Source organism: Falco rusticolus, chromosome 13 (assembly GCF_015220075.1).
Source record: "Falco rusticolus isolate bFalRus1 chromosome 13, bFalRus1.pri, whole genome shotgun sequence".
NCBI lineage: Eukaryota > Metazoa > Chordata > Aves > Falconiformes > Falconidae > Falco > Falco rusticolus.
This window is the reverse complement of record NC_051199.1, coordinates 29,706,351-29,727,820: the sequence shown is the minus strand read 5'-3', so window position 1 is coordinate 29,727,820 and position 21,470 is coordinate 29,706,351. Positions and strand designations below refer to the sequence as shown.

Genomic DNA, 21,470 nt, shown 5'->3' with positions numbered 1-21,470 from the left:
CTCTGTTCAGGCTGCTGTCCTTTCTGTGCTGTTGGTGCTGACAGCTGATTTGCGTGCTGCCTTGCAGTTCTGTAAGCGGTGTCAGGGTGGCACAAGGCAGAGCTGTTCAGCAGGAGCAGCACAAGCGCTTCGGTGGCCACGCTACCTGCCTTGGCATGTTCTGCACAGAGGTGTTATGCTGCCAGGACAATATTCCCTCCAAACTCAAGCCTGCTTAGAGCTCGTTCTAGTATTTTACACAGCACCGTGCAAACCTGCTTCTTGCTAGTCTCAGCCATTTATTTGCTTTCATTCTGCGTGCCCAAAGAGCACAATATTAGGACCTAACAACCCTGCTATCATCAAAGGTAGGAAAGAAAAACAAACCCAGAAGAGAGAAGCACTCACTTTGACTGAATGTCAGAAAAATTACATCCGCAGTTTGAATATGGTAGGACTGTTCAAGCACTGCTGTCTGTCACACCTCCTTGTGCCTTCATTCTGCACAAGACTGGCTGCACTCGGGGCAGGGCAGGGCAGGACCAGCTCTTGTCTCACTATTCAACTGAAAGTGTTCACTTCAACTTTCTGTTTTGCACTGTGAGCTAACTGGACAGTGTGTCCTCTGTCCTCTGAAATGGTTCCTTTATCATGAATTAAATTCAAATATATGCCTCAGCTGCTCTCTTAAATTCTCATACACGAACTATGAAGCAGCAGTGGTTATCTGCTGAATTAAGTAGTTCAACTAAAAGAATCACATATATTGTTTCCAGTCAATGGACACTATGAATAGATTTTATGTAAAATTACTAGGAATGCATAAGCCATTTTGCCAAATGTTATGGAATTTCTTATCCCAAACCCTGTGTGATATGTAATTTATCGTCAAATACTGACAACTGAATCATACTCAGCATTTATATAGTGCTTTACATATGCAAACTGCCACAAGACATTAATTAAGCAGTAGATTTCCTAATGCTGAAAAAGTACTTACACCAGGTGCAATGGGTTAAATGTTCAAATACTGTCAACCCTTAAATACTATTTACAGAATTTCATTGTACTATGAGTTCAGTTATTGGCATAGCTGTAACATTCAGTGGCTTTTTACATACGGTAAGTAGGAGTAGGAACAGTAGTTTGGTCTTTATCTACACTAAACTTTACTTTGAAATTTTACTTTTGCTACCAGTATGTTATCTTAAAAATGAAGCAACTGTAGTAAGAACACAGCATATCTATTTGTAGACTCATGGTACATCTATAACAAAGAGATAACACTCAGTTTATTGTTTTTTTGGGTTTATTTTAATGTTCCAGATGACACTTACTTCTTTTTCACCATCTATTCTTTCATATTTCAGGATGTACAAAAGAGAAGCTTCAAGAAACCCTCTTCAACCCCAAACCACTGCCCACAATCCCCAGGTAATAACCATATTTTTTGTACCACTGCTACATCCTGACTAACAGGCAAATCAGCTGCTTGCGGGCTCTGAGGCTTACAAGGGTGAGTTAAATCAAGTGAAACTCCTTTTCAGGTGAAGGCTCGGTATACTCTTATACTGAGGGTCATTTCAGTTGACTCGAATATAGACAGGACTTAGAAATATAACATGAATTCCTTTGCAGTGAAAAAGACACACTTTGGGCATTTAGCTGCAGAGTGATAGACAATCTTTTCTAAACAAAACTCTAAAAGACTCTTGCCCTTGCCTCCAGAGCAGCTCTTAAACAATTCATACCAGGGCAATTTGAAAGGCTGCTGTCTGTGACTGCCTACCAGAGCCAGAGGTAAATGCTTCTGACTGGTACCGCTCGCAGCCCAGCACATACTGCAAAAAAGGGGCAGCAGCTCCTCAGAGCAGAACAGGGTGGTGATACACTCACTGCAAGCAGCAAGCTGCCCCATCACGAATCCCCAGGGCACGTGTTTGAGCACCTGGCGTTCAATATAGTGCAAAAGAAGTGCCAAGAGCTCTGCAGCCGGCTGCATACAATGCTGTCGGCGGGTGCGGTATGGATGTGCACGCACACTGGCATACAGACAGATGCATTTGCAACAGCACACTCCTGTCCTGGGAACCCTGCAGTCTAAACTGGATTTAATGTAGTGAGGATGGACACATGATCAGACAGGGAAGTGTGAAGATAATGGCTCTCCAAAGACAAGACAAGGTTTATCTAATGTTGTAAACGTACTGAGTGAATGATAGTGGGGCTTTAGCCATACTATGATTGCCATGGCTTAGGAATACCATTACAACAAGCATTCATTTGGTCTCTGTAACCAAAATCTTAGCAGATCTCACAACTCAAAGGATCAAACAGATATAAATTTGGTTTTGCCCATAAAGCTCAACATTACCAGTATTGCAAACTTGCATTCCTCAACTTTAATTTTGCTCAGAAATACATTTGCATTGAAACTGCAGCATTTCTCTGTTTCTTTGCACAGCTTTTATTGTCACATCAGTGAAAAAAGCATTTGGATCCAGAGGCAACTTCATAACCGAGCACCCATCCCATGGCCAGGACAGGCACAGCATGCAGCTTTTCTCTCTCCAGGAACTACTGTCAATCCCCTTAAAATATTCCCTTACTGGTACAGTCTAAGTAGAGTCCATACCATTAAAAATGTAAATTACTTTTGTCCCTATAGCAATTAGAAGATGAGGAATTTGAGAGTGTTACCTAATTTTTACAGCCATAATCTTACTTCTCTTTTAAAATGTCTTACGTGAGTCAATGTTACCTTCAGACACGTCCCCTCACACCAAAGCCTCAGTCCTTCTCTTACGTGGAATAGAAGAGCACAGGCTCACCAGAATGCTATTTACAGCACCAGTGAATTTAACCGTGTGAATTCTCAAGTGCCTCACATATTGTAACCATGACTATGAAATAGCCCATACACTTATTCACCATATAACAGTAAAGTTAATATCCTGGATATTTCTTGTTGGAGCCTCTGCTCTTTTTCAAGTTAAGCAAAACTCAGGTATATTTTCTGTGCAGCACACTCATTAGCAAGAATAGACTATAACTGATTCTATGTTCTGCTCTTCCCTTCTAACACAGCTTGTTTTTCTGAGATCACAGGGTTTTAGGTATTTGGTTCAAAAAAAAAAAAAAGAGCGAGAAAAGTTAATTATATATAATTATAGCTTCTATAAGGTTTCTACTGATGATGGGAATAAATGGCTGTGTTACATATAAAGGAAGAGAATTAGCTTTTAACAAATTTGTCATTTGGATAGCGTTTTTTTAATCATTCAGATCAGTGATGTTTGTCACTAAAACAGAAATCCCATTTTTGTCTTCCCTGGTGATGCTTTTTCTCCACTGACATGTGAGTGGCAAAGAAGTTGCAAGGAATTTGCCCCAGCTTTGGCCATTCTCCATAGATCCATCTAGAAAACCAACCCAGGTCTTTGGATCAAGAGAGCACCAGACTGTGTGGAGGCAACAGCAACTGCGGTTTTACCCACCGAGTATGGCCAAGCACAGGGGGAAGAACCCTATCCTCTCCTCATGCATTGCAGCACAGTTTGCAGCTGTGACTCTTCCCCTCTGCACAGTGCCTCTTGTAGGATGATCTGATTTTGTAATAGCATCTACTAACCTCTTGTATCAGTGCTAGTGGTAAGCAGACTTAGTTTAAATGCAACCGATTTATTAATAGATGTCAATCTTTTCACAACTGATCTTGATAACCACATGCTGAGAACCAACACAGATCTCCATATAAATGTAAAGCTATCCAAAGCCACAGGTCACACCTTTATCAGTGCACTGAGATATTCTCACCACGCTTGTTACTGCAGGAGCTAACTGCATTGCTGTGGTGGTTCCCAACCCCTACAGCTCCAAGCTGTACCCTCCTGCAGAGTCAGGATGTTAGGTTTGGGGCTCAGTGATCTGACATGGTATGGCAGATGGCCACTTTGTGCTGTTTAAGGCGTGGAGTTTTGTTGCTGTTACTGGTTAATTTTGTTTATTGGTCAGGAAAATAATAAGATTTGGTTGTAGCTAGCCTGAGTCAGCACCACACCTTATAAAATGTCCCAGGTGTTAGGTGCTCTCCCCTTCCCTCCACTCCCTGGAGCCCCAGAAATGGCTTTCAGTTCCACACAGGAGGCATGACTCACGCTTTCGGGGTGGTATTTATAGGCCATTAATCACAGCACCCAGGTGCTGACATTGCCGCACTCACAACAGGTATGAATCTGCCAGACAGAGAGCAAATACGACTCACGCTGAACACCGGTAACTGCACTCCCTAAAAAGCCTTTGTCCTGCTATCAAGCCTTACCACATCAGCCAGCTGGGTGAGCTGTGCCAGAAGAGTCAGAGCAGCGCCTTCCGCAAACACCAGAGCTCACCGCAGCCAGAGGGAAATGCCCAGACCAGTCACATGTGGAGTAAGGATCACAGACACTTCTGCTTCTAGTTAACCGAGAAACTAAATGAGAAGTTGTTTTGGTTTGTTTTTTTACCCCTTCTTTGACAGTCTCCCACAGCGGTCCTTCCCAGGTGAGGGAAGTCTCTTCATATGAGAGCCTTTACTCAGGAAGACTAAGGGAGCTTTAAAATCATTATTTTAAGCAATGACAGTGCAGAAAGAGTTCACAATGCAGAGAACTGGCCCATTCCTTCCAGATCCCAGCAATCACGAGATCCCAAACTCTCCTCCAAACAATTCTCCAGGCTGTGCAGACTACAAACTGTTCTTGCTTTAGGTGCTACGCACTACAGTGCTGGATGGTTTAGTTTACAAAAACCCAACAATAAAAGACTGTTTGATTTGTCACTGCAGCCATGAATGTCCCACAGAGTTTACTTTCCTGTTCTCATGAATGTATTTGTTTATATTAGCAGAAGGATTCAATCTGATGTAAACCATGAAATATGTTGTTTACTGTACAAAGACAGATAGATACTAAGGCACTAGTTAACGATGAAATCAAAGCTGACTCTTACATACATATTTGCATTAGTCAGTCACCTCCGTATCAGCGTACCTGGCTGAATACTACAACACTTCATTAAACAGCCTGTGAAAGCATCTAGAAGATAACGACCTGTTAAGAAACTTCTCATGTGAATCCAGACATAAATATGACCAAACCACATCACAGTGTAGTTTCCATTTTTGTCTGAAGAAGTGGCCATTCATTAAAAGTGGATCTGATGTATTTTTAACTGTAGAAAAGCTTTTCCCACATCCCCTGTTTCCAGTAAGAAAACAATGTTGATATATATATATGATATATATATATATAATCGTCTTGTATTCAGAGTAGTTATCAATAGTCTGCCATAAAACTGGAAGATGTACCAAAAGGTTTGTTATGCAATTTGTATTTTTATTAATACCCTGAACACCAGAAGTCCAAATGCAAAATTTGCCAATTATACAAGTTGGTTGTCAGCACTCTGGAGAACAGAAGTGGAATTTGAAGAGTTTTTGATAAACTGGATAACTGACAAATATTTGTGCCTTGTATGCCATCTTTAATGCTGTATCTAGTTTTCATTTTTAGTTTACCATTACACAAAAATAATCTGCTTATAGGGTGAAGTAGCCTGCAGCTTCACTAGTAGGGTGAAATGAAGCAAAAAAGCAAAAAAACCCTGAAGTACAGAAGAAAACTGAAACTGAACACCTTGACATTTTGTTTTGCTTATAGTGTAAAAATGCCACATCTGTTTCATTGATTGTACAAGACCCTCAAAGTTCACCTTTGAGGAATCTTTGAGCAATCAAGAACTGGCCAAAATGAACAGAAGCATTAGATTAATTGGAACAGATCCTAGGACCTTGTTTGCTGTTAGCTAGTGGGACAAACAAGTAGAATTAAATTCTATCCCAGGGAATATGCTTCTTGTAAATAAAGTAACTTGGTGTTTTTTTCCCTGTTTACTAATGATTGGCTCCTGATACCACGTTACTGTACTTTTATTCAGACATGATTTCCAGGTAAGTCACAATCCACTTGACAAAGAACCACGGGATCTGTCTCTATGAGCCTCCTGCAGGTCCCTCGCACTTGTTCAGTGATGGATTACCAACAGAATCAATTCACATTTGAAGCAATTTTAGTCTGGTCTTTCCAGTATATTTTTCTCACATGACAGCACTAGCTTGGGATGTGTTTTACTGGTGCACTCTGAGCAGTACAGTGACACCGATGAAGGCAGTTACACTGATAAACTGCCATTGGTGCTCCAGTGGTATCTCCTTACTGGAAATAGTTATGACAAAATAAAGTATACAGAAATAGAATCTACATTCAGTGAGCGATAATGTTTTGCATTTATTGTTGCTGTTATGGGCTGTGGTATGCAGAAAGGCCTCCTTAAAACTCAAAAGTGGTGGGCCTCCTTGACAGGGCAAGGAGTCTGCCAGCCCAGAGCTGTCATGGGGACGAAGCCCTAAGGGAGTAGTCAGTGTCCTGACAGGCCGAGATGATAGCCAGCCTTCAAACAAATTCTCCAAGGGCTTGTGGTCACATCAGCATTCCTGACTGCCCTGGCTGACAATATCGAACACGGCTTACAGATCAAGTAGTATCAACATCATTTTGTCTTATCTGTTCATTCTCATGAGGTCGTGTCAATACAACAGAGGTTGTTTGTGCCGTGACTTGGCCTGAAGTCAGGCTGGGTGGGGTTATCTGCAGAGGCCAGGTGTTGCAAAAGTCGGTTTGCTACCACATTTACGTTAATCTGGCCCAGCAGCTGAAGGCCTGGGAGATGAAACAGTACTTAGGCTGGTGACACAATGAGCGGTCAGCCACAACGATCCCTACAGCCTTGACCAGCCAGAAACAACTAAGCTGTAAGCAGCAACCCTTTTAAAACAATCAGAAAACATGGCACTTTGTTGAAATAGAGGACTTCAAGAGATTCGAAGGCTACAGAGGCTACAAGTAACTTACTTCAGTCTGAGCCTAATATGGGTCTTGATTTTCTCTAAAAAACCCACTTACCTTCTTTGTTGATTGGTTTACCCCAAAATGACTGCAAAATACCCAAATACAAGTCTACACACACATATAAAGAATAACAATCAAATTTAAGATCGAGTATTTTCAGTTACCCAAGATGTAGCAAAAGGTCTCTGCTGGTTACATCGGAATCATATATACTACATAAAGAACAGTGTAAGTTTCAGAGCCAAAATGACACCACTTTTCCTAAAATCTTGTCATACATATTCCTCTCCGATGACTGAAAAGTGAAATTATAAAACTGAAATGTTTCAGCTGTATAATTCAGGCACCGAAATGGCTTTCACTGACCTGCCATGTGACGTGGTCATCATCAAGGCTGCCAAATCTGGCACAGTTGTTTCATAAACTGCCATTGCCCATATGGCCACAGAGCTTGCAGAGATTTGCTGACCTTGCAGTCTGCCTATGTACTACAAAATAAAGCTCAGTTGAGCAGGTGGTCCCTTTTGTCAAGTTTAATTTCTTTTCTCTTGTGTCTTAAAGGACTCAGTCAGGGTGAGGCTGATGGATCTGTGGCTTGCCTGCCTACATGAGACCTACAGATGCTTAGCTTCCCGAAGGGCCATACTGTAAATATTTTATGAGTTTGGACCAAGTGCCTAAAGATGGGTGCAACTTTTGTGAGCTTCTGCAAGTCTGTAATATCATTATTCCTGGAAAAAAAAAAATCATGTAGAGAGAGAATCAGACAGACATCAAAACATGTTTGTGCAACAACTTTCTCTTGCACAGCTCAAAAACAGAAGCAGGCAAAAGGCCTTGATGGTCACTCTGTACATTTATTTGGTTTTAAACCTTTGACTGTTCATTGATTGCCACGTGAGCCTTTTTAAACCTGGATACACAAACTGCAGCCTGTCTTTTACAGCCGCTACCATCAGAGAAATGCTATTTTAAGTCTCCTTCAGTATTAACCAATTTGGCTCACAAGCCTAAAGGACAAAATATGACAATGCAGGACAGAGAACGATAAGACAGTCAGCAAACCCGCATTAACCCGTCAGGTAAGATCTGAATTTATACAAATATCCCTGGAGGCTGAATAAGCAAAGTTTTTCCATAACTCAACATGGTTTGTTTTGTTGCAGCCAACGTTCCTAACTCAGCATCTCCCCTTTGTAGCTAATATAAGTGTTCACAGCACTTAGTATCAAGTGGCAAAAAAGGAGACTTCGGGTTTAAATATACTGACTTTGCAGACCCCTACTGTGACTTAAGGCTCAGCTTCCTCCATTCCTCTTACAACAGAATCTACACTACAGGCCACAAGAAAGCTGGCAAAAAAAAAAAAAAAAAAAAAAAAAAAGGCAGCTGCGGACAACCTTCTTGTAGCTCAGTGCAAGGTCAGCTCTCTTGGTTTTAACTGACAAGGGCCTTTTGGGCTAACCTGGCTAGCTCTGAAGTAGCCTAGGGAGCTGTCATACAGCTCGTGATGCAGGGCAAACTGTGAATGCAGAAAATTTCAGCTGGGGATGATAGAGTCATCAGGTGCTCCATCTGAATCCAGCAGTGGATATATTGTCCACACTGTTTTTAAAAATACACTAAGAGAACTAATGTCAGGAAATGGAAAGAGTTCACCTTGACAGATGTCATCACTGTAATTTGAACTAGAAGAAAGCGAGCTCTAGCAGCTATTAATTTCTTGCTTGCTCTTAGGGTTAGTAAAAATTTACTGCAAAACACTGTTCAACAGGTACTTGGATTAAATTATGTTCTAGGGGGAAATTCCATGCTGTCCGTTGAAAATAAACTCCTCTAAAAATTAAAACCTTTCATGTGTTTTCACTATGTTTAATTCACTTTTTCTTGTTGATGAATAAGCATTTTTATTTCTCTTGTTCTGGTACACGGCAGAAACAGGTTCACTTGCCTCTCCCATCTACAGGCCCCTTCTTCACACCAGTTCCACATTACGTACATAACAGCTATGGACTCCCTGGTTTGCTGGATTCACCTATCACTCCATAATGTTCATGGGAATTACAGGCAATGAAAAAGAAACTGAATACAACTCTGGTTTTATCTAGGAGATTCCTTTCCACAGATTTACTCCCATTTTTTTTAAATAAGAATGTGTTTGTTTCTCTCGTTATTAGTTAGGGAAAAATCCCCAGACCTTAATAACTACCTATACTTCCAACCACAATTTTATGCCACCAATCTGAGACCAAAGGCTGTGTTTTACAGTGATTCCTTACACAGAAGGCCAAAACCTAGTGGCCTGCAAACACCACATTTTCTTCTTTAGCACTTCTGGAAACCTCCCGTCTCACTTACAAAATATGATAAGATCACAGGGGAAAGTTTTCATTCCTTGCTGCCACTTGACAGAAAATTCTTGTCAGGCAAAGCTCTTTGCTCCTGGTCAGGAGATGGAGGAATTAACTTGGAGTGAAAACTCTCCAAATTATAATTTTTTGCTGTACCTGAAGGCTGCTGCCAGCTGAGTCAATACTGCAATGTGATATAATGTCATGGGTCAATGAAGAAAAAGGCATTCTTCTACAAAAGGGCTTTTGCTGCAGACAGGAAATTTATTTTTTGAATTAGTCACTGGTTTCACTTCATGCTGATTATACAATTTTCATTAACATACAATAGCACTGTTTCCATGCAAGTGCTATCAAGATTACATTTACAGTTCCAAAAGCTGTTTCACTACACCTACACACAACTTGACTGCCACACACAGTAACAAATAAAGTGTTCTCTGTTTCGTATGCTTACCTAAAATCCTAAGCTTCATTGCCTGTGATGTAAACTGCTACTGTGGTAAATTGGTAACTAATAAAGAAGGTAGAAATAGACCTGAATTTTGACAATTATGCATATTTTGACTATAAACATCACATCTATGAGTTGGATATAAACATGCCATTGAACACATTCTTTATAAAGAAAAATAAAGTGACATTCCATCATCTCAAGTGAGATGATATGTAATAAAATCTGGCAGCACAGGCTATTTTTTCAATACCGATAAGATCTCTGGCGGGACTTTTGATGGAAATAATGAACTTTTTCTTCTCTGTGTGCCACCTTTTTTCCTTCCCTCCCCCCTCCCCCCCTTCAATATCTACACCTACCAGCAGCTGCTGTTATTTCCTGAAAAATGAAACCTGGGTATTTTGCATTTGAGAAGGTTTTTGCAGAGGGAAGTCACAGTGGGGCTGCATTCCCCAAAGACATGCACACTAGACTTGCTAATACAAGGAAGGCAGGAAAAGGATGACTCTGCATAAATCAGTTCCTACTCAGTAAGTAGCTGGCAAAAGGGAAACTGTTCAGGTGGTTGAGTCAGGGGAGAAACCAACTCATACTACAAACATATCCAATTACAGCATTAAGGAGTACCTTTGGCCTGAGTCACTTAGTAATTTGTCTTATCAGCTTCTTTCTGATTATCTGGGTGTTGAGCAGATGGAACAGTTTCACTTAAAATAAAACTAGTCTACCCATGGAATTACCCTAATTGACTATCTCATTTAACTCTGTATGTAGACATTTTGATTCTAGAATAAGAATACCTAATGCCATTGGATTAAAATAAACAGACATTAGGGAGTCATGTTTCAGATATGTATTCACATACAGAATTATCAAGAAAAACTCAAGGTGCAGACAAGTTAATTATTACATTTAAATACTGTTGCAATGCCAGATTATTTTGACGAAGAATTTTGAAAGGTCTTTTCTCTCAAACAGGAATCTTCCATAATATAGACCATAGGAAAACAAGTGCACTTTTATAAACAACCATGTAACCTGGACACAAAAACATCCAGCTTTTTTGCACAGCTCTCTGGGCAGAACATGAGAGCAGAATACTTTATTGTAGCAATATATTTCATTACCTTCTCATCAGTATTTAGGGTTACTGGTATGGCAAAAAGGAAGGATGAAATAGGAGAAGTAAAGATAGGAGGACAGAGATCTTCAACCCAACATTGCTGGGATGTGGAAAGATTTTCAAAAGTAGTCAGCCGCTTTCAGTTATTCTTAAAACGAATTTATACCCACCACATAAATGTTTCTTGCTGATTTTTGGTTAAAGCTTGCCATCAAATTTTTAGGGCCGAGGGCTGAGTCTCTGCCTTGTGCAGTGCTGAATGCACCAATGCTATTCAATAGGAGCAACCCAAATGAAATAAGGAAAACTAAAGTCATTGTTTCAGAACAAGAAACACTAAATGTCAATGCCAATATTATTAGATGCTATTGTGACAAATATAACTAAACCCACTCATAGCTACTATTGAAGCAGCGAGGTTTTATTGATCAAATATCCACAAAGTACAAAATCCTAAAACCACTACTGTTTATCAAGCAGCTATTAAAACCTGCAAATACTTTAACATGCAAATCCTTCAAATTTTGTTGTCATCTCCTTCCTCAACCCCCAAAGAAACCCCAAACCAACCTAAATTATCCTGCAAGTGAATACAAAACAAAGACTTCTTTGTATACCACTGAATTAAGAACTAATTCAGGCCAAGAAATCTTGCTCAATTTCATATATTCAAAATGAATAAACATTGAAAAAATTCTCCAGATGCCAGAAAAAAGTGCGATTCTGTACTTCAAATTATTTCAGATTGTCTTATCATCTTAGTTTCCCTCAGTAATTATTCTCTCTTTACCTTAAGGTTTACTGTTAATATTAATGTCACTTACTAACAGTATGGGAGTGACAGAACAGCAGCTCTTCCCCAAATGATTCTGAATCTTCTCTGTTCAACTGTTTTATATTGGATTATGAACCATTTAAGTCATAAAAACTCAAGTGAATTGTAACATACCTCTGTTATATCCAGGAAACATTGCAGATATTAGGAAGTGAAACACCTGCATGCAGTATTCTTAGACTGATTTCCCTCAGGATTTTCTCAGCAGCAGTACTAAATTAAGACATTTTCGGACCCTTCAGTTCTGCTAAAGTTGAGGATCAATTCACCATTCAGCTCTTTGCATTTGGCCCCAGCAGCCTGTAAGCAGTTAAACAGAACCCACAGCAGAAGGACCTATTCTTGTCACAGATCCCTTGGTTGCTGTAGGGCCCATTTACACCGTGGAACTAAACACTGTTGCTGTACAAGTGAGAGCAAAGAAGGATATCAAGTCCCATTGCCATAGAAGAAAGAAGAGCAAAAAGTGTATGGAACTGCATCTTCATGTTGAAATTAAAGGCATTGCATAAATATATGTTATGAAATTACTATTAAAATCACTTTTATCTTATAAAACTTGAATGCCAAATTATGACAGACATTTAGTATTATTTGTAGCCTTCAAATTCCATTAACACTGTGCCTAGCTAGTACATGGCAGAACACCACAATCTCAGAATAGTCTCTTTCACAGTCACAAGAACTTTCCATGTATTAATAAAAACTATTCTAAAAAAGTAGTCACTAACAGAAGCCAGAAAAATCTGAATGAAGGCAATAATCTCTTTCCCCTGCAGTTTCAGATTTCAGATGCATTCGCACACTCACCTAGTTCTCCACATATTGTCAAAGTCTTTTTTAATCAAGGACATGCATTTCCTACAGATTTTAGCTGTTTCATTTACAGAGCTCAGGCCTTCTAAAACTCAGAAGCATACAAATGCTACGCAGGACATATGCTGCAACTTAGCCTTCTCCTCACATCATTTTTCTGTTCCTCAGGTATAGCACAGTTTTTCTATAAAATACTCATTCTAAGTAAGCTCAGCAGTATTTAATCAGATCTCAGGAGGCTATACATCCCTTCACTAACACTGACCTTGGCTGGGAGTTAATCCCATAGCTGTAAGTACTTTGGCTATGCCTCTTTAAAGAGGTACCAGAAGAGCTGGTTAGAAGGCCCCTTCAGTAACACCAGAACGTCTTTACATATTTTTATAGCACTAAATCTTGTCACCAGACTGACAAGCTTTCACAGCACTGAAGTTTCAGGTATCAGACGTGTTACTGAGTTAAACTACACTTAAGTTTATTCTTTGCCTATAAGTGAAATACATTTTTTAAGGAAAAAAATCCCCAAACCAATAGCACGCTGCTTTTATAGTTCTACAATGCTGATACTTGTATGGACAAAAGCAACTACAACAGAAGCAGCTAATGATTTGATCTTTCTAAACTATGCAAAGAAAAAAAATCTTAGTTTGTATGAAAAGTTTTATTGAACAAGCAGGGTTACTCAACACCATAAAAGCTAGTTATATATGTAAATACTGTACTGTAAACTTCTCCATAACCAAATTTATGCTTTTCAAATTATTTTTGACATTTTTAAGATAGTATCAAATAATTTTGAAATTGTTTTTAAAACATACTTGATCATTTTGAAAATCAAATACATACAGCCAGCTTTCTGATAATTATATTCTGCCTGGATTCTGCTGCATTGCAATGCTTCATGTTGCCCAAACAGAGCTTGTTTCAGGACAATTTTCATTTATTCCTGAGAGAATCTAAACTACAGTACTGATCATGAAGTACAACAACCCAATATAATGTGTGCTCAAAAATTACATGCTGCACACTCCCGTGATTTATTTAATTTAAATGTCTAAAACCTTAGCTGGGCATTTTCAGCCTTTCAACTCACACATCCCCTTAGCAGTCTGTAGCCGTGCACAGACTTGCTTCTTTTAGTTACTTCCCACAGACTCCTTGCTATTATTTCACAGACTCCAAATTCCTAAAAGCAGCACTGCAGACTAACTAATTGCCTAGAGCTGGCTGATAACAAGAGAGATTAAATTAATGTATGTAGTAGAGGACTGAGACTTCAGAAATAATACTCCACACTTAACAGGCTGAAGATCATTTGTTACTTTGAACAGGATACATTTCCTTCTTCAGAAATAGCAGCAATTAATAGCATAATGTAAAATGAAAAAAATAGAGAGTAATTTTATTCTGTCACTGGGGAAAAAAAACCAACAACCACCCACAACACAATTCAACAGCAAATTTGGATTAAATAGAATGCATTTAAACCAACATTACAGTTGTCTGATCTTTGCAAAATCCACTACTGCCATGTCAGGGGAAAGTGCAATAGAAGTAATTTACCTGTGGGCTTGCTATAGAGGTGGTGAAGGCAAGCAAATCCACATTGTACCCAAAACCTTAGAGTAACGTAAGCAAAGTGTGTCAGCAGAACAAGAAAATTAAATATTTTTGCAGTGATACCGTAGCCTTTCAACCATTTTTTATAGCTGTTTTTAAAGATAACTTTGCAAGCACTTGCTGCCTGATGACCGTTTTTGGCTGGCTTACATGAAGGCAAGAGTGCGCTGTCAGCGGGTGATGTGCTAGCTCTGCCTCTGGAGTGCTTCTAGAAGGGGGAACCAGAGGGACAGCCAGCTGAGCAACAGGAAGAGGTGGGGAAAGGACTTGGAAGCCTCGTAGTGAGCTTGGTTATTTTGTTTCCCAGCCCAACATCTATGCATGTCTATGCACGAGTTGAGCAGTCATTGAGAGGCAACTCATTCGCAGAACAGGAGGTTGGAAGTACTCCTAGGGGTGAGTTTTTTCACTTTTTCAAAGAACTATAGTACTGCACTGGAAAAAAGACATCCTACAAGTTTGCCACAAGTTAAGAGTAATGTGGTTAGCAGGCAGAGTCTAGAACAGAGATACAGTCAAAGCCCAGCTCCCAGGATTCAATATAAGATAAAATATCTGATCGATCTCCAGACTGATCTGTGCAGCACCCTGAAGGAGCTCAGGCTCAGCCTGCAGCTGACAAAGTTTGCAGGTGAGCGAGAAGACTGTGCACCTGGGAGAAACCGGGTGGAGGCCTGGCAGACCAACATCCCACCTCGGGACTCTCAACAGCAGCAAGGCATGACTTATATTTACAAGGTGAATACAGCGAGTGCCGGGTTTCAGACACACAACGTATTTAAGGAAGTTGTTTAAACAGTTGCCCACTCCACAGCAGGGCTGCTGGAATGCAACTTTTGTGTTCCTCAGGAGAGGCTTCATTTGCAAAGAGTTACACAAGCAATAGCAGAGGGGTTTAGTTTAAGCTCCTGAAGACAGGATCACCAGAGAACCCATGGAGATGCAGTACTCACCAGATGGCCACAGGGATGCAGTACAGCTAGATGCAGCAAAGCGAAGCCTTCACCAGGAATTCTAGCAAAAATAATTTAAGTGGAATTTAGTCTCTGCGAGAACTGTTCAGGGATTAACAGAACGTTGCTTATGAAACTTATTTCAAATCCTTTTGCCTTCGTCTACCATAGCCTGTTTCCTCAAGTATTGCGTTTAAATTGGGTTTCTGAACTAGGTGTTGTAGAAAGGACCTAAATGCCACAACTACTTGAATAAACACTGAGGATTGTAAAAAACTGAGTAAGATATAAACCAAAGGCCAGAGTGTGCCGAAATAACTAAAGGTATTTTCTTGAAAGGAATGTCTGATTGATAGAAAGTCCAAGGAACGACTTCTACAAACAGTGGCAAGTAGCCAGTCCCCGTGACTCCAGCCCCACCAGGCCACACTCCCGTGCGGGGCCACCAAATGCAAACAGCAGCAGCAGCTCGCAATTACCACGTCTTCAGCCTGAGGGAGCGGCCGGTCCCGACTGCAGGCGGACAGGGACGACACCGAAGCTGGTGCAACCCGAGAGAGGCTCCTCAGGAGCCGCCATGGCCACGGCCGCCCAGCTCGGGGGCTGCTCTGGCCGGGGCGGGCGGCAGAGAGACCAGCCAGCTCCTGAGGAGCCCCGGTGGGTGAAGGGGCCTCCCCCACTGGGGCCGGTGCTCCCCGGCGGGGAGCGGGCACCTTCGGCCCCCGGAGCCAGCCGGGCAGAGGGGCTGGGGAGCCGCGGGGGGTGCTCGGGGGGCCCAGCGCGGCCCGGCCGTTCCGTACGGGGTGCGAGGAGCTGCGGCAGCGGCTCCCCTTGGGGGCATGAGGGCGGGCGGTCGCCGAACAGCAGGAGGCATGGCAGCTGCCCCAGCACAGGCTGCGAGGGGTGCCTTGTCCCCTGGCGAGGGCCGATAGGGCGGGAGGACCAGCAGCGAGGAGATAACCGGGCCCTCCACCGATAAGGGGGCAGGGGGCTGCCGCTCCCGCCGCCCTTGTCCCGTTTGCGCGCCGCGGCAGCGCGGCTGCCTGTGGGGGGAAACCCGCTGCCTGGAGGAGGCCCGGGGGGGGGGGAAGGGGAACCCACTGCCTGAGGCGAGCGGCGCCGGGGTCTAACGGGCGGGGCGGGGCGCTGCGCGCGCGGCTGCCCGCCGCCGGGGAGCCAATGGGGGCGGCCGGCGGCGGGGCCGGAGCCAATGGGCCGGGGCGGGCCGCGGCGGGCCGCAGGGCGCCATGGGCCGCGGCAGCGCCGTCCCGCCGCCGGGCCGGGGCCGGTAGCGGCAGCGCCGCGCTCGCCTTTCTCCTCCTCTTCCGCCTCCTCTTCCTCCTTCTCCTCCCTCGGCGGCGGCCACCGCCTCCCCGCGCAGCCGCCGCCGCGCAGGACCCAGTGCCCGCCCCTGGGGCGCGGCGCTGCCCGGCGCCGGGGCCGGCACGGCACGGCTCCGTGAGGCGCGGCCGCCCCTTCCCCGCGCCCCTCCTTCCCCCCTCTCCTCCCCTCTCTCCGCCCGCCGTGAGGGCGGGAGGGAAGCGGTAGCCCCGAGCGGGAGGCGAGGGAGGCGGCGCGCTGGGAGCCATGCGGGAGTACAAGGTGGTGGTGCTGGGCTCGGGCGGCGTGGGCAAGTCCGCCCTCACCGTCCAGTTCGTGACGGGCTCCTTCATCGAGAAGTATGACCCCACCATCGAGGACTTCTACCGCAAGGAGATCGAGGTGGACTCCTCGCCGTCGGTGCTGGAGATCCTGGACACGGCGGGCACCGAGCAGTTCGCCTCCATGCGGGACCTCTACATCAAGAACGGGCAGGGCTTCATCCTGGTCTACAGCCTGGTGAACCAGCAGAGCTTCCAGGACATCAAGCCCATGCGGGACCAGATCATCCGGGTGAAGAGGTACGAGAGGGTGCCCATGATCCTGGTGGGCAACAAGGTGGACCTGGAGGGCGAGCGGGAGGTCTCCTTCGGGGAGGGCAAAGCCCTGGCTGAGGAGTGGAGCTGCCCCTTCATGGAGACCTCGGCCAAAAACAAAGCCTCGGTGGACGAGCTCTTCGCGGAGATCGTCAGGCAGATGAACTACGCCTCGCAGCCCAACGGGGACGAGCAGTGCTGCTCCTCCTGCGCCATCCTCTGAGGGCGGCGGCGGGCCGGGGCTCGGCGGGGACACGGCGGGAGCCGCTCCGCGTCCCGGCCGGCGCGAGCCGCGGGGCGGGCGCTGCCCCGGGCAGCCGCCAGAGACACTCACACACACAAAAGACAAGAATCGTAAAAAGAAAAAAAAAATCGTGTTGGAAATGTGGCTTTTTTCGGCATGTACGTTTCGTCCAGTGTTGGTCGTTGCATATTTCCTGTCAGTGTCTGCCGCGGGCCGCTGCCGGGCAGGCACGGCGGGGAAAGCCTGCCCGAGGAGCGGCCCCTGCCCGCCGGAGGAGCCCAGCGCGGCGCCCTGCCCGCTCCGCTCCGCGCCCGCTGCGCCCGACCCCGCTGCTCCCGGGCCCGCAGCGCCCCGCGCCCAGCCCCGGGATCTCTATGCAAAGTGGGGCGGCTGCGCCAGGGCGCCCGGCCCGGAGAATTGCACATCGGAACTGGGACTTTAACTTAAAACACTGATGCCAATACAGTGTGGGGTGCCAGAAAGTGTCTGCTGATGATTCGTGAAATAATTTTCTATTTTGTTTACCTGCTGTATCGGATGGGAGTTTGCAGGAGAGTGGTAGCGTGTTGTTTTTTTCCTGTTTTGGTTTTTTTGTTTTTGTTTTGTTTTTGTTTTGTTTCTGTGTTTTTTTTTTTTTAAATCAGCTGTGAAAATGTTACAAATCTGCACAATTTTTTAGGTGTGCGTGCCTGTGTGATTTCGGTTTTATTTTAACTTTTCTTCAGCGGGTGGGAGCGGTGGTGTTTTTGTTCCGAGGGTTTTTTTCTTTAGGTTGGCAATAACTGATTTTGATGACTAGCTCTAAAGTGCAAAGACTTCCTATATGTGATGCAGGGCCAACAGCAACCCTGTGTCTATAGAGTGCCTTCAAAACTCAGCTGTTCCAGCCGGTGCCAACCTGTGAAAGCTCCACAGAATCCCATTATCTACTACTCCAAAAACTACTTAACAGTTTCCTTGCAGTAATCATTCCGAACAAGCCAGGACAAAAGGGCCTATTGTTAGTGGAATTTATTTCTTATTTCCATCTGAGCCTTTTAACTGTTATTTCCATGTCTTGCAAGTTCGGGTTTCATTTACTTCAAATTTACAAGAATTTAGCCTTTTGGGATTTTGGGGGGGGGGGGGCGCTTTTTTTTTTTTTTTTTTTTTCTTCTTTTTTCCTTTGATTTTGTTGTGGGATGTACCTCCAGCCAGCAAAGAAGGAAGTTTTACCGTTGTGATGTACCAAGAAAATCCTAACAACTGTCATTTTAATTCCAGACATGCATTTAAGAGATGTCTATCCATTTTAAGAATTTTAATACAAATGCTGTTTTTTAGAAAACAACTTTGTGCGCTTTTATGTATTACATGAAACACTAACTTTCACATAGGCTGTTGATCCTGATGTATAGTATATCTTAATAGAAGTGAAAGGCAGGGGGAGGGGGGCTCAATTTAGCTAAGGACAGTGTTTAAAAAAAAAAAAGAAAAAGCAAACCACGAGATTTCTATTTTATCTAATATTTAGTCACTTTTAATACAGTTTTTCATTTGTGTTTAGGTCCTGATGCTATGTGATGCCAGCATGTGAGTGGAACGCTGTATTCAGTAGGTAGCTTAGGAAGGTAGTGTGTCTTCAATGCAAAAGGCCTTGTAAGATTAGGCCAATCTGTGAGATTCCTTACTGGGAACAGCATGGTTTATTGGGGTAAAATTCTAAAGATTGGTTATTTATAAAATTTAAGATTTTAATCTCATTGCATTGTAACTCTTCAAAATTATGCACCAGGGCATTATTTCAATTCTGGTTTGCAGGGGCATTGGGGTGGGAGGACACCTGTACCTTCTGTCATTTGGAGCTTCTAAAGAGTTTGTTTACCTTTCTTAGCCCCTTCTTTAAAGATTAGCACACAAATCCTGTAACATTTTTTTCCTTTTTCTCCCCCCCCCCCCCCCCATCCTATCCCATGCCAAGAAGACTAGAAATTATTTTACAACGTGAAAACAATAATTGAACAATGATGCATAAACGGGTTTTTTAATCAGGCACTGAAAACTAACTGCCATGATTCCTACTGTGAATGTGATCATTTCTGGTTTTAAGTAGGAAAAAATTCTGCTTCAGCAAACAGTGTTTAGTATTAGTTTAATTCTATGTACTGAAATCCCAGTGATTTAGATGAAAATTATAAACTTGTGATTTAGTTGAAAATTGAATACTTTAGCAACATCCGGTATCTACTAAAAGTCTGGAAAAGATTATATACCTAAGTATTGAATGTATCTCTTCTTCTGAGCTGACATGTATCCTTCTGATACAATCAGTCAGGTTGTATCAGACTGATACAATCGCAGTTAAAAACAAAGAGGGTTGGAGAAGGCAACCGGAGTGATGGTCCCTCAACTTCTCCTTGAGGCCTTCATATAACAAGACAAATTGATCCAACCCCTCATTTTTAAATAGAAACTGAAAACCCCTTTGCAGCTGATCTTCCAGAAATTTCTAAAAATTAGTTAGAATCCAGCTCCTCAAGGACTTGCATGTTAAATGGGCAGAGGAATAATGCTTATTAATAGTAGGGCTTTCTTTTAACAAAAATACTGCATTGAAAACTAAGAGAGCTTGACTGCTGCAATGTCTGCAGTTTAAAAACACTTCATGTCTGAAGTTTTTAAAAAAATAATGCCATAAATTTACATCTCAGCTATTCCTATGGTTCAATTTTGCCTTAAATTCACTGGGATTATATATTTTTTAGCACCCAACAGGCCTTGCTCTAGATCAGTTTATTGACAGGAACTCATTGTGCTTAATAAAAGCAGGTATTTATTCTGTTCTGCCCAACAGATAGCAGATTCTTCATGTTTTCTAATGCCTCCTGTTTCCCTCCTGCCTGTGTTGTGATTGAGGAATAATGCAAAAATGGGTGTTCGTAGCACACGGCGGCACATAAAAGTCCAGTATTTCTCAGCCTAGCAGAGCAGCTGAAGGCAGCCTGGTACGTTCTGGATTATGCTGGGGTTTTTTGTAGATACATTCTAGTTCTTGCCAAAAAAGTGTGTTCGGTGAAACAGTGAAGCATTTCAGAAACCATAGCATGGGTCTAATCAAGAGGTTTGAATGTATTTAGATGTTCGGTGTTCTCTATGACTCTGTGAGGACCGTACAAAAAGTAGAGCTCAGTAGTCTGATCTTGCAAATACTCTGAAGTGTTTTGGTGCTTGTTAAACATAGGCCTTGTCTATAAAGTAGAAAAAAGTCATACTGCACTTTAACTTGACCGAGTAATGAAAGCTATATTAGCTTCTACACTTGAGGAAAATGTTGTATCAATATAAAGGTACTCTCTTATTCCTTTTCCCTGTGGGAATATGTTATACCCTTATCAATACAAAGGTGGTATATATCTCTTTTCACAGTCAGAACTGCAAATATTTAATTGATTTGGAAGAAAAATTACATTCCCAGCCAAAATACTTCCTGACAGTGCAGAAATTGTGTAAACAAGGCCTTAGTTTAAGGCTGGTCTTATGGCCACATATTTTGCTGTACATGATGATTGTATTTTTAAAAATCCAAGCTTGTTCTATTGCAAGAAAGCGTGTCTTTGAAATCCTTGTCTCTGTGATTGTAATCGTGCAGTATTCTCGACCTCATTTTCAATACAAGTGTGGTTCTTATCAACACGATGCCCAGGCTTTATTGATGCTTACGGTTCTGGAGATGATGTTGAATTCTGTGGCTGTGGGATTCCTGACAGTTCTGCTTCTCTCAAAAGAATGTATGGCAAGTTTTTTATTTAAAAAATGCAAAGAGCATTTTAAATAAAGGGCAGCTGGCTCTTTATGACTTCTTCATTGGGATGCACATTGCATGCAGGTGTTGCTCAGTATCAGATTTCCTCGAGGAGTGACAGAATGCAGAAATTTCCATGTTCTTTAAGAATTTTGTACAAAAATGAGTGGCACGCATATTCTCCCATTCAGATGAACGGACAGCTTCCATGACTGTAAATGGAAAATGGTTGGAGCTCTACTGCTGTTAGAAGCTCTCTTACTCTCCAGGTTTGTATAGCAGGCAACCCAGACGCTGCTCTTTGTGGACCTTCACTGCATCTATGGAAACTACTGTTTGGAGTGCCCATTTACATTCTGGTGAGATTTGAGACTTGATGTAGAAGCAAATATGTGCATGAGCTCTGTTTGAAGGTGGAATAGTTTTAAATAATGATCATAGCTTGTGG

At 42.9% G+C, this 21,470-nt stretch overlaps 1 protein-coding gene across 1 annotated transcript; it reads left to right on the top strand.

The window, feature by feature from the left end:
• Positions 1 to 16,514: 16,514 nt before the first annotated feature.
• Positions 16,515 to 21,076, top strand: RAP2B (RAP2B, member of RAS oncogene family). Its single transcript, XM_037406844.1, has one exon. It carries the CDS (start codon positions 16,669 to 16,671, stop codon positions 17,218 to 17,220), a length of 552 nt encoding a protein of 183 aa, XP_037262741.1. The 5' UTR covers positions 16,515 to 16,668; the 3' UTR covers positions 17,221 to 21,076.
• The last annotated feature ends 394 nt before the right edge of the window (positions 21,077 to 21,470 follow it).

Coding starts and splice junctions, on each gene's coding strand:
- RAP2B (XM_037406844.1), top strand. CDS start 16,669: ATGCGGGAGTACAAGGTGGTGGTGCTGGGCTCGGGCGGCGTGGGCAAG.